Source organism: Bufo gargarizans, chromosome 1 (genome assembly GCF_014858855.1).
Source record: "Bufo gargarizans isolate SCDJY-AF-19 chromosome 1, ASM1485885v1, whole genome shotgun sequence".
Taxonomy (NCBI): Eukaryota; Metazoa; Chordata; class Amphibia; order Anura; family Bufonidae; genus Bufo; species Bufo gargarizans.
Window position 1 is genome coordinate 586,801,432 of NC_058080.1, and position 18,020 is coordinate 586,819,451.

General features: G+C 45.3%; 1 protein-coding gene across 4 annotated transcripts in view; it reads right to left on the reverse strand.

Moving 5' to 3' along the window:
- WSB2 (WD repeat and SOCS box containing 2) overlaps nt 1–17,577 on the reverse strand; it is a 45,284-nt gene extending 27,707 nt beyond the window's left edge. For all 4 annotated transcript variants that reach the window (XM_044275818.1, XM_044275819.1, XM_044275817.1 and 1 more), the window contains exons 1-4: nt 17,158–17,577; nt 4,812–4,983; nt 4,443–4,693; nt 1,183–1,314 (exon numbers count right to left, since the gene is read on the reverse strand). In XM_044275818.1, coding sequence (XP_044131753.1) covers nt 1,183–1,314; nt 4,443–4,693; nt 4,812–4,983; nt 17,158–17,242 — 640 coding nt within the window. In that variant the 5' untranslated portion in view covers nt 17,243–17,577. The remainder of the gene's footprint in view (nt 1–1,182; nt 1,315–4,442; nt 4,694–4,811; nt 4,984–17,157) is intronic.
- Between the last annotated feature and the right edge of the window lie 443 nt (nt 17,578–18,020).

Consider the following 18,020-nt stretch of genomic DNA (forward strand, 5'->3'; position numbering starts at 1 on the left):
AGCAGTGCAAGACAAATACATTCTTTAAAAATCATACAATGTGATTTCCTGTTTTTTTATTCTCTCTCTCTCAGAGTGGGAATGCACCTACAATGTGAATTTCAGACCCCTCCATGATTTCTAAGTGGGAGAACTTGCAAAATCGCAGGGTGTTCAAATACTTCTGTTCCTCACAGTATACTGAATGGAATGAACTACTTATAATCTACATTACTATTTCCTAAATACTTCACATGTATCATAATCCGGGACAAAAAGCTAAAAAAAAACGATGCCAGCGTGAGTGCCAAATGGTCAGCTGCTCTCAATATCTATATATCGTCTGTGCTGGAGCTACTGGAGAACATCTGATTGGAGTAGGTGCTGGGAATCAGACCTCAGCCAATCTGATATATAAATGACCTATCCTAAGGATATAAAGATCCCACAGAACAGCTTAAAAAAAAAAAAAAAATCCAGGTTGGTCATTAATATTTAGGACACTAGAGCCCCACCGCGATATTGAATTAGGAAGAACATGACTGAGATTTCTGATGTACAGGATTATTACAATTGCATTGAGACGGTCTATTCACATATATAAAGACATATAGAACAATGGAATATTTAACGTTTCAGCATTTCAGGTTCCACATGACAACCAGGGTGTGTACTTTCCTGAAAACATAACTACGGATGCAAAGCTATTTCAGCAATTCACACACCCTGAACTACAAACAATTACTGTGTGACTCCAATTGAAACGTATGTATGTGTCACCGCAATTAAAAGGCATACTCCAAGCTCTGCAATCTGCCCGATGCAGCGCCAGCGGTGAGTGCAAGTCGTTTTAATTTTTTTATCACCTTGCCTGCCGTTTACACACAAAAACTTTCATCTTGGAGAACCCATTTAAAGGGGTATTACGGTTGTAAGAAGTTATCCCCTGTCCACAGATCACAACAGGGAACCCGTAAACCCTGCAGCCCCCCTGTGGAATGGGGATAAATTAAAACAACTGGAATACCCCTTTAAGTCTCTTTACTAGCTAAAACACAGTACTGTATATCAGTTTTGCCTGGAGTGTTTCTTTAGAGGCGACAATCGTACTGCAAAACAATAACCACAGGTTTCCAAGGTTTGGTGTATGTGGTGTACATGGCGACATACTTCTACAGAACATTACGTAAACAGCAGACTTACCATCTTTTTTCAAGTCCCAAATTCTTAAAGTTTTGTCCCTGGATGCTGTAACAAGGGTCAAGCTGCCATTTTTTGTAAAGCTCAGATCCCGTACAACATCCTGGTGCCCCGATAAATTGAAGAGAAGACGGCCTGTAATTACACAACAGTGGTATCGGTAATGATATCTGTAACCTTGAAAGCCGCTAAGGGCTGACTGGACAAAGTGATGTCACTAAACTGCTAAGGCCAAGTTCACACTTCAGTTATTTAGTCCGTTTTTGTGAGCCAAAGCCAGCAGTGAAGCCTACTCAGACATCAGGTGTAATGTAAAGAGTTGCACCTATTCTGCATTTTTGACCAGCATCTGTTTTTGGCTCTTAATAACTTAAGTGTGAACTTAGCCTGAGGGCTCATGCACAGGACCGTATGTATTTTGCCATCTGCAAAACACAGATCCGCACAAACAAAAGGACGACATCCATGTGACGTCCGTGTGGTATTATATTTTTTTTTGCGGATCCATTGTAACAATGCCTGTCCTTTTCCTCATCTTATAAAGGGAATGCTGCCATTTATATTCTGCCGACACTGGTGTTGGAATCGCGGCGGGGCCCGGTGCAGTCACTGTACTCTATTACACCGGGCCCCGCTCACAGCAGTCTTTATATATAAAACGTAGTCATGGGAGCTTTGTTAAAGTATGGCAATCCTCTGCAGTAGCGCAATCCTCTATAGTACTCACTGTCAAACTACCGTAGCGGGCAGGCCGGCAGCGTAACGTCACTCACTCAGACACACGCCTGCTCCTCCCACTTTATTAATAAAGCAGGAGGAGAAGGCGCGTTGAGGGAGTGAGTGAAGTTACGCTGCCGACCTGCCCGCTACGGTAGTTTGACAGTGAGTACTATAGGAGGATTGTGCTAACAAAGCTCCTATGACTACACTTATATATAAAGACTGCTGTGAACGGGGCCCGGTGTAAAGAGAGTACAGTGACTGTGCCGGGCCCCGCCACAATTCCAACACCAGTTGCCGGCCTACACCCCCTGTATTGGTGGTCACCATTTACACAGGGACACTGTTATGAGGGGGGGGGGGGGGCATAAGATGCTGTATTTGTGTCATCCACAGTTCCCCCCCCCCCCCCATAACAGTGCGTCATCCACAGATCCCCCCATAGTGTCAGCTACAGACCACCATTAGGTCAAACCCCACCTTTTGGTTCAAAATATATTTTTTTCTTATTTTCCTCCTCAAAAACCTAAGTGCGTCTTATAAAGCGACAAATACGGTAATTTTACAGATGAGCAGATTACCATTTAGTGAGTATTTGCTTTACAGGAAGAGATGTCTGAATCTCAGACAGCCCCTTTTACTATCATCTAACACTGATGGCCTATCCTAAGCAGTCTACAATAAAAGGACATCTGGGTGTTAACAGTTGGGCAATGTGGCCCTGCAGAGTCTGCAACTGGCAGCACTGATTGGATAATGGCAGACTGTTTAACTCCCAGTTGGACCTTTAATGCAAACAACTCACAATTTATTAATGAACTTCTAGTTCGAATAACAGAGCAATGGAACAACATGAAAGAGAAATTAAAGTATAACTGTCGTATTTTTTTTTATTATTATTTTTTTTGAGTATAGGATTGTGGTGATAAATATCACCTTGTTGGCCCTATTTCAACTTTTCACTGTGTACTCAATTACCCCTTAATTCCACATTTTGGTTCCCTCTACTGCCTAGTTTTACCTGTGCTTAAAATAGGGTTGCTAGGCATGGTCCGTCTATGGACAGAGGACGCAGAAGCAGGTAGCCTGCAAGGTCAGATTACTGACAGCCAGGGACTGTAAGTAAGGGCTCTTTCACACCTGCGTTCTTTTCTTCCGGCATAGAGTTCCGTCGTCGGGGCTCTATGCCGGAAGAATCCTGATCAGTTTTATCCTAATGCATTCTGAATGAAGTGAAATCCGTTCAGGATGCATCAGGATGTCTTCAGTTCCGGACCAGAACGTTTTTTGGCCGGAAAAAATACCGCAGCATGCTGCGATTTTTGCTCCGGCCAAAAATCCTGAAGACTTGCCGCAAGTGGAGTACACGCCAGATCCGGACAACGCAAGTGTGAAAGAGGCCTAAATGATTAAAGCCAGGTCCTCCCCAGCAGCTGATAACAGTGCCTTGGCTGTGTGCACTTCTCCCTGTCCCTGCGCTTGGCAGACGCTCCCTCACTCAGCAGAGCTGGAGAATGCAGAGTTGAAGCAGTGCAGACCAGGGAAGGGAGATCTGCCGTCTGCTCAGTGTATAAATGAAAGCAACGTGTGGTAAGAGGACCACTTTGTGCTGCAGGAGATTAACCCTTTAGGGGGGATGGCTGTGGTTACTGACACTTTTGGGGGGCTATTGTTACTTGCTAGTGAGGGCAGGCAGGATTAGCCCCAGGGTGAGGGCAGTGGCGGCCATCTTAACTGAATAGTGAAATTGCAGTTTTATGCAGACTGGTTGCTAAGGGCTGAATCTTATTAAATATGCGGTAAGTCAGTCTAATAGTAACTGATTCTGGAATATCATGTTATTAGTAACTACATATATGAAAATTGAAATTAGGGTCTAAATGTGACAGTTATCCTTTAAATATGAAAATAAGCTACAGAATTGTTATTACAATAGGAATGCAAGTAGCTACTAAAACAGACATGTCCGAAGAGGTGGCCTAAACTAAAGCTGCTAGGCCCCAATGTTTAATCTGTAACAGGGTGTTTTTTGCCACAGAGGGGTCTTTGTTCCCCCGTAGACTCCAAGGCCCCGCTGTACCTGCTACTAGCACACACCAAACAGCCTGATTCAAGGGGTTCTAAGATCAGAATACCGTATATTTATTAATGGGAACACTTCTGATACTTTTCTATATATACTCTGCACTAGGTATACTATATGGCCGCTACGGCTAGTAGAGCTAAGAGTGTGTTCACATGGACTACAGTTCACACAGAGTTCAGTGCATATTCCACACCATTTAATCCACACCCCATTGTTTCCAATAGGAATCCACTTTGATGTTCATGGAATCTGCGCATAATTTGTGCAGAGATCAGAGCCGAACACGAATTTGTGGCTGTGCAGCATTGTCAAGTGTTCCTCACATGTGAACATGCCCTTCTACTTCTACACAGATGACTGGACAGATCTTTGCCCATGTAAATTCTAATATACAACATATCCACTTAGTAATGTAAAATCCGGTGCTTTATCCTGCAAGCAGATCACCAACCCTTACCTGTATGTACTTCCCATACTTTGACATGCCCATCACTGAGCCCAGTTGCCAAAAGAAGCCAAGGTTCACTAGATTTGGCATCTTGTCTAGAAAGAGGCCATAGCTTCCATCCAGCTGGTGCAGATGTGCAGCCAAATGCCAGGCTCCAAACTATCTGACCGCAGTCTAATATTTTTTCTTTCAGGCTTCCCTTCCTTTTCACTTCGGGGCCCTTGTGGCACTGACTTTTGGCTCTGCATGAGGATGGCCTCCTGAAAAAGAAGTATATTTATTAGTGGTATTTAGACTAGATCTTGATCATCTGCCCTTTCCGTCCACTTTTCATAGCCTTGGTGACAATTAATGTCACCCTATTGACCAATCACTTACAGGTCTTCCTCTTCCAGTGGCCAAGGGATTAGCTTAATGATGCCATGTCCTTGAGACCAGGCAAACCAGGAGCCATCTGGTGAGAATTCAATACTCCATGTCTCACAGCTCGACTTCCAGTCATACAGCACATCCCGGGCAGGGCGTAGTTCTGCCAGCAGGACAGGCGTATCTGAAAAACACAATCCTTCTCATTTAATATTGGTAACACACCGCCACACTTCTGAGGTCCCCTCCAATAAGCTGTTTCCAGGGGAAGCAATAAGTGAGCCCTTCACTTGCCCAACAGTAACACATACCCAACAGGGCAAGTAAAAATGGGTCCTCTTAGGCCACTTTCACACCTGTGCTCGGTGCGGATCCGTCTTGTATCTGCACAGACGGATCCGCACCGATAATGCAAACGCTTGTATCCGTTCAGAACGGATCTGTTTGCATTATTCTTTTTAAAAAAAGTCTAAGTCAAAACGGATCCGTCCTGACTTACATTGAAAGTCAATGGGGGACGGATCCGTCTTCAATTGCACCGAATTGTGTCAGTGAAAACAGATCTGTCCCCATTGACTTACATTGTAAGTCAGGACGGATCCGTTTGGCTCCGCATCGTCATGCGGACACCAAAACGCTGCAAGCAGCATTTTGGTGTCCGCCTCAAAGGCGGAACGGAGACTAAACGCAGCCAAATTGATGCATTCTGAACGGATCCTTATCCATTCAGAATGCATTGGGGCTGAACTGATCCATTTTGGGCTGCTTGTGAGACCAATGAAACGGATCTTACAAGCAGACCCAGAAACGCCAGTGTGAAAGTAGACTAAGGCAACCCATATAAACATCCAACAACCCCCATCAGTCAGCTGCAGTACTGGAACTACAAGACCATAACTTGTGTAGTGGATGAAGCTGGTTACTGCAGCGCTCCAGCCATTGAAATTAATGGGGTTGTGCTGTCTGATTGGTGACCAGGAGCAATGCTGTGGAGGAAAAAAAATGTAAAAAAGGAAATAGCGCTAAAAAATAAATAAAAAAAATAAAAAAGCCTTCTGGACCCTTTATTCTCAAGATTGGTGTGGTTTCCAGAGTCCGGACCACAAATAATCACAAACTGATTACATCTCCTAGCAAACTGATTTAAAGGCTGTCAGTAGATTGTCAATGGTGAATAAAACGGAGTGCACCAGAATGCATTCCGTCCGTTTAGTTGCGTCCCCATCACGGACAGAATAACACAGCAAGCAGCTGTGGTGCGGAGCGAGACGGATCCGTCATGACACACAATGTAAGTCAATAGTGGAGGATCTGTTTTCTCGAACACAAAAAAAAAAAAAAAAAAGACTATCCGTCTCTAAACCATTGTAAGTCAATGGGGGACGGATCCATCTTGGCTATTCTAGAGATAATACAACCGGATCCGTTCATAACCAATGCAGACTGTTGTATTATTATGATGGAAGCATTTTTTGCGGATCCATGTACCATAATCATGATTTTTTTATTTGCCCCGTTGATTTATAATGTTGGCATCTGTCTATTCAGTCAGTCACAAAGCAATAAAAATTACATGGAAAATCATTCTCTCAATTGTTAACAAAACCTCCATTTCTCTTTTACCCACTTCTTTACACTTCAGCTTTATCGGACACTGCTCACATATTATCATCAGTGCAAGTGTATATGAAGTGGTTATACTACTATATCCCTGTTTTACTTTACCAGACATATTTATATATTTTTTTTCTGAAAATACAATCATTGACACAAAAAATAAAAATAAATAAAATAACACATCCAGGTAGAAAGGTTGGATTGCTGCAAAACTTAGCATGTAGTTATGTCTCAGACAGATATGATTACAGGCGTGGTCTGATTAGACACTGTGTGTTGCCACAAGAAGGCACAGAAGTGCTTCCCCCACTGCCCTATTAAAAAAAAAAAAACTCTCAGGGGCTACTTTTGGGTAGTGCACTTCTTGGTGAAAGATCACTGACTACTAGACATGCATGTACGATTCACTCAAAGACATTCTGCTCAGTTGACAGACTTTGAGAGAGGACCCATCATTTCTGTGAGAGAAGCAGGATGGTCAGTTCTACAAATTGTCCGCCATCAAGGCCCTTCTGACCTAGCTATTAGGAGGTGTTGGGAGCAGTGGCATGTGAGGGCACACACACGAGAAACAGACTCTGAATGGCTCAGGCAGACCACCAGTAGAGAGGATTATTTGATCTGCGAACAAGCATGAGTAGCTCCCACAGTTTCGTTGTCCACCATCCAGGTACAGGTGGCACCTTCATTACACACCCCAATGGATATTTTTCAGCAAGATAATGCTCGCTCACACACATGAGGGGTTTCCCAGGAATTTCTCTACCAGATTGCATCACTTCCTTGGACTGCCTGGTCGCCAGATTTATCGCCAATCGAGCATTTATATATAAGAGCAGCTGGGGCGCCAGCTTCAGCAACCTAGGAGTGTGCAGGATCTACAGGCCCAGCTGCAACATCTGTGGGCAAACGTGCCGCAGAACCTGTATGCCTCCATGCCCAACCGTATCTAGTCTTGTATCCAGGATAGAGGTGGCCCAACAGGGTCCTAGAGACTCCTTTAAGGGTACTTTCACACTTTTTCTTTTCCAGTGTTGAGTTCTGTCACAGGAGCTCAATACCGGAAAAAAAACGGATCAGTTTTATCCTAATGCTTTCTGAATGAAGAGCAATCCGTTCAGGATGCATCACTTCAGTCCCTCTTATGTTTTTTTTGGACGGAGAAAATACCGCAGCATGCTGCAGTTCTCTCTCCGGCCAAAAATACTAAACACTTGCCGGAATGCCGGATCCGGCATTAATTTACATTGAAATGCATTAGTGCCGGATCCGGCATTAAGTGCTCCGACAAAACGGAGCAGACCTTTAAAAATGCAAAAAATAATAATACCGGATCCATTTTTCCGGATGACACCGGAGAGACGGATCCAGTATTTCACAGCATTTGTCAGACGGATCCGGATGCCATCTGCTTGCGTCCGGATTGCCGGCAGGCAGTTCCAGCAACCCTCACTAATCTGTAGAACAAGGAAAGAGAAGCCCACACTCTCATCAAAATGAGCCCATAGACTTCTATGGAGCCAGCCTCAGTGCAGTGAGGAGAGAGAGGGTGATATGCCCTCGCTTCTCTCCCCTTATTCTTGAGATCAGTGGGGGTCTCAGCACTCAGGACCCACCGATCAAAACTTTTAATAATGTCTTTATGACATACTAGTTTTTTTGAAAAGTTAATGATGCTTTAACTTACAGATACGCCAGGTCCACCAGTGAGGGAGCCACGTTTGCATAGTGGCTCTTTTGAAGGGGGAATCTTGAGCAACGAAAATCACGATGGAGTGCTAGATAGTAACACAATGGACACCAACAAGGAGCGACTGATGGCCCCTGAACTTGTATAAGAGTCTGTTATGACAAACAGGGCCTCCAATGAAGACATGAACATAGAGCAAGCACATCATCTGTCAACCAGAAGTATATGTATAAGGGCTCATTCACACGTGTGCTGCCCGTTGCCGTATTGCGGCCCGCAATACACGGGCACCGTTCTGTGTGCATTCCGCATCACGGATGCGGACCCATTCACTTAGATGGGTCCGCAAATCCGGAGATGCGGAACGGAAGCATGGAACGGAACACTACGGAGTGCTTCCTGGGGTTCCGTTCCGTGCCTCCGCACCGCAAAAAGATAGCACTTGTTCAAGTGAATCTGTCAGTGATCCCCATGCAGCTGGGCTATGGTCGGTGCCCAAGTATTGTGGACCGCAATTTGCGGTCCACAGCACGGGCACAGGCTTCACACTGTCGTGTGAACAAGCCCTAGGCAAAATGCTTTGATGGTGACCAAGACATCATACAACTGAGGGTAGGAGCCAAACCTGCATTCTTCTGAGGTTAGAGAATCCGAAGGATTTACAGAGAGTGAGTAAGTGCAACGAAAGAAATTCTAAAGCATATAATATCGGAGCTGATCTCGAACCTACTGACACATTGAACAGTACATTCCAACCACCCACTCATACAGGAAAGAAAGGACTGATCTACTGCCAACTCCCTGAAAAGAGAAAAGCAGGAACATGCCAACAGACAGCCTGCTCGGCCCGTCACCTCCTGTAAGGTCACTCCAGCTAAATTCTCCACATTTAAGGTGAAGTACAACAATATTTTATAACCCTCACACACCACCACTGGGGTATAGAAGAAATTATAACATCATCAATACACGCACTGATTACGTTTTGGCTTTTTAACCCCTTAAGTGTATATGCACAGGATGTGGATTACATGTGGAAAATCCACAGTGACGTTCTGTACCAGCTACGTACACGTAGGTGAGATTTTCAAAATCTCATGTACACAGGACTGAAATTTTCCATGAGAACGGAGCTGTGGAGGGGATTTTAACCCCTTCTACCCCAGGCCAGTTTACGCCCTCCTGCCCAGGCCATTTTTTGCAAATCTGACATACTTACTTTAAGAAAATTTCCAAAACCCACTTTTTAAGGACCAGTTCAGGTCTGAAGTCACTTTGTAGGGCCTACATAGTGGAAACTAGGGATCGACCGATATAGATTTTCATCAGGAGTAGTGGGCAGACGCCAGATTAGCTGGTGAAACATGTTGGGGGGCAGAAATTTGGTTTTAACTGCTGTACTTCACCAGTGCTAGACTGAACTCTGTGCTCCTAGTGTCAATCATTCAGTGCGGACTATGGCTGTTCCGCAAGTTCACGCCTCAGGCTACTTTCACACTTGCGTTCGGGGCTCCGCTTGCGAGTTCCGTTTGAAGGCTCTCACAAGCGGCCCCGAACGGATCCGTCCAGCCTTAATGCATTCTGAGTGGATGCGGATCCGCTCAGAATGCATCAGTTTGGCACCGTTTGTCCTCCGCTCAGCAGGTGGACACCCGAACGCTGCTTGCAGCGTTCGGGTGTCCGCCTGGCCGTGCGGAGGCAAACGGATCCATCCAGACTTACAATGTAAGTCAATGGGGACGGATCCGTTTGAAGTTGACACAATATGGCTCAATTTTCAAATGGATCCGTCCCCCATTGACTTTCAATGTAAAAAAAAATTCTTTATTTTTTGTTCATGGTAATGCAAACGGATCCGTTCTGAACGGATCTAAGCGTTTGCATTATAGGTGCAGATCCGTCTGTGCAGACACCAGACGGATCCGCTCCGAACGCAAGTGTGAAAGTAGCCTCAATTGTTGGGGTTCATTAGCAATAGGGCACAGAACAATACCTCAGCTAATATAGCAGGGGATCTAGGAAAGGCAGTGCGGGTCAGTGCACCCCCGCCTGTGCTCCTGCACTTTATACTAGTCCCAAATATACTCGTGGGGTATAGCTAGTTTTAATCTTTCAGTTAGCTCACAAATGTTCACCTTCTCCACTTATTTTTAATAAAGAAGTAAAAGCTACGTTTTAGTGTCTGGGACAAGAGTGGTTAGTAGCCCAATTGGCAAATTGTTTGATATATTACACTGAGTCGTACACTAACAGGTTGCCTAGGAGACCCAGACTGAGGCTGGATCGCCTCGGCCCCCGTGCAAGGCATTGGGCAGCCAGTTCATGGTAACGGGCTGCCTTGTAACCCATCGGGTCCACGCCACAGCAGCATGGGGACCCGATGGGCTCCCTCACCCGCCACATGCACCCTCTATGCCTCGGTCAGCACTGACCGCAACATAGAAGGGGTTAATTCGCCGGCTTCTGCTTTTACAGCGATGCCGGCGTATACAGCAGGAACTGGCCATCAGGGACTGCCGGACCCCTGCAGTAATCGGGCGCGCACCGCTCCGGTGCCCGCCTGATCACCATGACTTAATAGTACCTCAAAATGCGGCAAGTTACTTGCCGCCATGACATACTATTATGTCATATGTCGGGATGGGGTTAAAATCTGCAGCATGTCAACTGTTTGGGCAGATTTTCAATGCAGATTTAGAGATCTGGGCAAATCCTTGTCAAAATCTCCAAGTAAGGCTACTTTCACACTAGCGTTCGGGCGGATCCGTTCTGAACGGATCCGCTCATAATAATGCAGACGGAGGCTCCGTTCAGAACGGATCCGTCTGCATTATATTAGCAAAAAAAAGCTAAGTGTGAAAATAGCCTGGGACGGATCCGTCCAGACTTTCAATGTAAAGTCAATGGGGGACGGATCCGCTTGAAGATTGAGCCACATTGTGGCATCTTCAAACGGATCCGTCCCCATTGACTTACATTGAAAGTCTGGACGGATCCGCACGCCTCCGAACGGCCAGGCGGACACACGGCTCATTCAGACGGCAGATCCGTTTTTTTGCGGACACTTCAGCATTCCGCATTTTTGGGGCCACGTCCTGATTTTTCACCAACAAAATATAGGACACGTTTTATTTGTTTTGCAGGGCCATAGAACAGAAGAAAAGATGCAGACAGCACACGGAGTGCTGTCCACATCTTTTGGGGCCCTCCGCAGATGTGGAAAGCAACATATGGCTATCTGAAGGAGCCCTAACGCATGTGGATTCTGGTGCGGAAATAGACTGCTGAGTGTATATACCCTAGGGTGCAACCCAATTTGGACTTCAGGACGTGGTGATTTTTTTCTTCTCTGTATTTCGAAAACTATAACTTTTCCCTCAACACAGTTGTTTCTATTGTGGGAAGACTTGTATCGTTTAATGCCACCATTTTGGGGGGGCATCTTATGTATTGTATAACCTTCTATAATTATTTGGGAGATGCGGTAAAAAACAAAAACACAACATTTCCTCCATAGTTTTGGGGTTTTGTTTCTGTGACCTTTACCATGCGCTATAAATGATACATTTTGTAAGTCAAATAGATTACAACAATACAAAAAGTTTTAAAAATATATATATATACACAGTACAGACCAAAAGTTTAGACACACCTTCTCATTCAAAGAGTGCCAAGAGTGTGCAAAGTAGTAATCAAAGCAAAAGGTGGCTACTTTGAAGAACCTAGAATATGACATATTTTCAGTTGTTTCACACTTTTTTGTTATGTATATAATTCCACATGTGTTAATTCATAGTTTTGATGCCTTCAGTGTGAATCTACAATTTTCATAGTCATGAAAATAAAGAAAGCTCTTTGAATGAGAAGGTGTGTCCAAACTTTTGGTCTGTACTGTATGTTTTTCTACTTTTGCACAACAAAAAGTTTATTTTTAAAAATCATTTGTCTCTGTATCGCTTACTATGTTACATATGCAGTAAAAAAAAAGATAGAACGCCTATTAGGCCCTGCCCCTAAGAGAGGGGTATGCAGTTGTGGGATCCTCAACTCTTGACCAGAAAGGGGAGGTGTTAGAGCATTTTTAACTCTGGAAAACCTACCCTGTCTTACATTACACATACTGTAAAACCCATTGCTTGCATTGGACACATTCCCCCGTGGTGGTGCTGCAGGGAAAACGAACACTTACTGCCAGGTTTCCTCACAGATAACAGTTGATTATTGGGGGTTCCAGTGGGATGCTCTGTGACCAGCGTATTGTCAATGGACCCCTATAACAAGTAGAGATTCTCCAAAGTAAAGAACCCTTATAAAGGGGTTTTCCCATCTCAGTAAAGGAAACACCATAGCACAGCAAGCTTAGCTGTTTCCATGACTCTGTCTACTTTAGGGTTAGGCTAAGGCCTCTTGCACACGAAAGTATGCCATCAGAGATATACGGTCCGTGAGCGGGCCATATGTCCTGGAGTGGCATTGATCATGCGCACGGGAGCACACAGCATCATAGATTACAATGATGCTGTGCACGTCGGGCCACCCACGGGGCTATTGTCCTGCATTCATATAATCTTATAAGTGTGGGACAATAGCCCTGCAAGCAGCCCGACGTGCACAGCATCATTGTAATCTATAATGCTGTGTGCTCCCGTGCGCACGATGTATGCCGCTCTGGGACATATGGCCCACTCACGGACCGTATGTCTCAGAGGGCTTGTGTTCGTGTGCAAGAGGCCCAAGTCAGTATTCAGCAAGCTGTTGCTCTCCAGCTGCTACAAAGCTACAACTTCCATTATGCTTTGACAGTGATCAAGTTCTATCTTTGTAACGGAGAAGCCAAAAGTTGGAGGAACACCACGTTCACGATTACCAGAACCTGGACTGAAAAAAAAAATATATGTATAAATAATAACGTAAATGAGGCACTATGAACATCCTCCAAGATCTGAATAGATGTTAACATGAGAAGGTCATATTTATATGGAGAAAAGTACTGGGACACCACCTAATCATTGAACTCATGTTTCATGGAGTCCCAGTGCCACAAGTGCATAAAGTAAAGCAACTCTGCAGCCTGCCTTAAAGAGGACCTTTCACCAGAATTAAACTTCTAAAGTAACTATACAGGCATGTAGAGCGGCGCCCAGGGACCCCCCTGCACTTACTGTTATACCTGGGCGCCGCTCCGTTCTCCCATAATTGCCTCCGGTATCTTTACAGTTAGGCTCCACCCAGGGGAACCTGCCGCGGTCTCATTCTCCCATGCTGCAGCGCTCAGCTCATAGCCTGAGAGTTTTTTTTTCTCCCTCAGGCTATGAGCTGAGCGCTGTGATTGGCCAGCACTGCAGCATGGGAGAAGGAGGCGCCTGCAGCATGGGAGAACGGAGCGGCGCCTAGGTATAACAGTAAGTGCAGGGGGGTCCCTGGGCGCCGCTCTACATGCCTGTATAGTTACTTTAGAAGTTTAATTCTGGTGAAAGGTCCTCTTTAACAAAGATTTGTAAAAGAATGGATGGCTCTAAAGAGCTCCCTGAAATCAAGTGTGGTACTATAATAGGATGCCACCATTGCAACAAGTCAGTTCATGAAATGTCTTCCCTCCTAGATATTCCACCATCAAAATGGAAGTGTTTAGGAACCACAGCAACTCAGCCACGAAGTGACAGACTCAATAACTGCAGAGCTCCAAACTACCTCTGGCATAATATCAGCACAAAATCAACGCGCCAGGGGGTATTCCATGCCCGAGTAGCTGCATGCAAACCTTACATCACTAAGCACAATGCCAAGTGTCTGATGGAGTGGTGTAAAGCACGTTACCTGCCTGACTGTATGGTGCCAACTGTTAAGTGTGGTGGAGAAGGGCTCTTTGAGGGGTTGGCCTTATTTCCAGTGAACGAAAATCTTAATTCTTCAGCATGCTAAGACATTTTGGACAATTTTATTCTCCCAACTACGTCTGGGTGATTAATCAAGTTTTTATTTTTTGGCAAAATTGCCCAAGTCCTACTTCCAACTTTGTGAGAACAGTTTGGAAAAGTCTGTTTTTTTTGTTCCAGCATGACGGTGCCTCAAGGCATGGTTGGGCGAGATTTGTTGAAGAACCTAAATGACCCGCACAGAGCCTTGACCTCAACCCCGTTAAACACCTTTGGGATAAACTAAAATGGAGATTGTGACCCAGGCCCTCTCATCCAAATTTGTGGTCTGATCTCACAAATGCTCATATTAGTTCCTATGGATTTAGAATATCATGTGATAAAAGCTCCTGTAAGTATAATGTGTAGGTGTCCCAATACTTCTGTCCATATAATGTATGTACCATGTAAACAGTAAGGTGATACCAATGGTAGTTATCCCCTATCCTACCGTTGGGATCCCTGCAGAAATGGGGCCCTCATTCCTTGTGGAGTCGTCGTCGCCCCCCCCCCCCCCCTTGAACATCTTAATATAGAGTTCTCAGCGGTGTACGAACTTCAAAGTTTATGAATGGGGCCGCATAGGCAGGGAGTACGGGCCCCTCGAGGATTACTAACTCCTGGCACAGCACAGGTACCCTGTACCCACGTACTATGCCAGGATTAGCTGAGTGGCTCCTGCTTCTTCCTGCTCTGCTAAGAGCTGACATGCAGTTCTCCTAGCTTAGCAGCCAGTAAAAAAAGGGACCCAAGCCTATTTTTACGATTAAAACAGTCGCAAGTCCCTTAATAAATGACCCCCAATGTCTCCACTCATTTCAATGGGGGAGGTAATGCTCACAGAAATCAGCAACAAAATCCTTACAAAATCCCACATCTGCTTATTTTCCACTGTGTGCGACGCATCCTCAGACGACCACCAGTTTCACGACTGCAGCCTTTAACCATAAGCACAATCTCGTAAGACAGTGTCTCTCCAGCTTTTGTAAAACTACAACTCCCAGTATGCTAGGAGCTGTAGTTTCACAAATACTGGACATCCACAGGTGTGAGATCACTACTGAAAAAGAAAGGATTTTAGAGTCACAAATAGCGATCCAGCCCTGACTGTCAATATGGACAGCTACATTACACCCCTGTAGATCTACGCATGTATCCAGCTGTAAGTAAAACAATGGTCTTAATCGCTCCCCAAAAGGAGATACTGTACTGCCCAAATCCTGACTAAAGCCGTGCAGCGGTGGCATGAAGCGCACGGCGTCATCGCAACCAATGACGCCGTGCGCTCCTGCTCTCAGCAGGAATCCAGACCGGGTTACCACGGACCGCTCACGGCCGTGTGCATTCGGCTTTGGGCCTCTCACACAGTTAAGCCAGTTCTCTCTGCACTGATGAGGGGCAACATACAAGAGGTGGAGCCAGTGGCGGGATTCAGGCACGCAGCGCCCAAGTCCTGCCTCTGCACCTCTTAGGCGATTGAGAGCTCTGGCAGGGAACAGCCTGCCAAAGCTGTGGATACGGCATTGCCGGAAGCGGCCTGAATGTCCGCCGCCCCATTAACTATAATGGAAACTGGCCGAGGATACAGCGCAGCAGTATTTGTCCGGCCGATTCTCTGCATGTTTGCCGGGTTGCGCCTGGATCTCTGCCCTTTAAAAAATACCAGTAAATAGTGTCCATCTGTCCACTTTGAATTGAGTCTTGTGCCCGGAACATGTTCAGGCCAAGCTGAGCTCAATTGAATATGATGCAGGGCATCACCCTGTGTGTGTTGGCAGTGTGAGACCAGTGGCTGAAAGTAACCCTCATGCCCATTTGTGTGCCAGTCATTCTGTTTTCATGCTTTCAGCTGGTTTTACCTCAGGAGGGCTCAATGCAACCTATTATATCATTGGGGAAAGTCCTCCTCATAGTGCACTAACCTTTTTACTACCGCCGCACGACTATTACACGTTGAGGGTAGGGACTTCAAAGAGGTTTCACACAGCAGACACCAGGGGCTAATGTCTGCAATTGGCGATAACGCCAATCGCAGACATGTAACCCCTCAGATGCTGTGGTCAAATGTGGCCATGGCATTTGAGTGCTCGCTCCTTGGGCTGGACCTGCTTCCCCGTGCGGCAGTTGGGGGAGCCATTGGTTGAAAATCAAACACCTGGTCAAACCGAGGAGTTGTTGCAGGTGGCACGGCTCCATAAGAACATAAAAATATTACACTGAATTGCTTTACCAAAAGTGAATGCAAGCTATTGCAGAAGCAAAAATGGTAAAAAAATAAAGTTTTAAATATATAAAAAAAAAATAAAAAAATAACCCCCCTTTCCCCAGAATAGAAATAACCAAAAAAAATAAACATCATGGTCATTGCCGGATCTGAAAACACCCGTTAAAATATTTAGCCCCTATGGTGATGTACGTACTTGAAACAAAGGCAAAATGGCTAATTTTCCATTTTTTTTGTCCCCCCAAAAAATTAAATAAGTGATCAAAAAGTCATACACACTTCAAAATGGTATCAATAAAAACTACAGATCATCTTGCAAAAAAAAGGAGCCCCCACAAACCTCTGTAGATAAAACTAGAAAAAACACAAGGGGGGTCGCATTATGGCGACAAAAAGAAAATAATATTTTTTCCAACATTTTCATTTTTTCTTTAGTATTGAAACACAAGCAAAACTATACAAATGTGGTATCACTGTAGTCGTACTGACCCCGAGAGTGAAGGGAACAGGTCAGTTTTACCCAACAGGGAACGCCATAAAAACAAAACCCAGAAAACTGTGGAGTTTTTCACAATTCCACCTCATTTGGAATTTTTTTTTCAACTCCCCACTACATTGTCCAATTAAAAGTAGAACTTGTGCCGCAAAAAAAAAAAAGCCCTCGTATGACTATGTGAATGGAAAAATAAAATAGTTATGGCCCCGAGAAGGCGGGGGAGTGAAAACGTAAAAAATCCCCTGCACAGGAAGCGTTTAAGTGAAAAATACTAATTATGTGAATAAGAAAATGTTGAATAATTAAACAACCTAAGCTTAGTTTTTCCCCTGACACAAAAAGATGCCAACTACTTACAGTATATAATTCACATGCATTAGGGTGCAGTGAGGGGCACCGCCATACACAGGACTCACCTTCCTTCACATCTGAATGCACAGGGGTATTGATGTCCATTTGCAGGGAAACACAGGAGGTTACTGGGCTGTAAGAATGTCGCATCTCCAGCAGAATGTCGCCTCTTCGGTGGAGAGGAGCTGCGGCTCCGGCACAGGATGAGCGGGGGGCAGCTCACTGGATACTGGGGGGCTGGGGCTACTTCATGCTGGACAGGTAGACAGGAGCAGAGGGGCACCTGGGGGCCCGGGCAGGGGGTCTCATAGTGCAGTGTGTGGGTGTGAGAGGAGGCAGCAGCCGGGACTAGCTCATGTCCGTGTCACGTGACAAGCTCGGGGGGTTGAGGGGCTCATAGGGGGGATGTCGTACCCGCTAGAGTACCGGACTCCTGGAGCCAGAACCGACCCCACACAGAGGCAGACAGAGACAGTTCCGGTCATATGATCAGCCATTCCGTTACCATAGAGAGCGTTCCGCTGTAATAGCGCCACCTGCTGGCGTCCTGCTGCCTGACCGGCTCTGTACCTGATGCATGTAAATTACTGTGTGAGATACAAGGTCCAGGCTGTGTGTGCCTATTACTGATGTGCATTGCCAACCCAGTGCCCTCATAAGACTACCACTATAGATATATTTATTTTTTATTTTTTGCATCTTTTTGAAATGTGTTAAATCTGCAGTATACCCACTTGTCCAATTCACACGTCAGTGAATTCAATCAGTGATTGTTAGTCAAAACTAGTGGCGAAGCCTCCACAGATATAAGGTATAAGGCCTCCTGCACACGACCGTATGGCTTTTTCAGTATTTTGCAGTCTGTTTTTCACGGATCCGTTGTTCAGTTTTTTGTTTCACGTGAGTTTCCGATTCCGTCCGTTTGGTT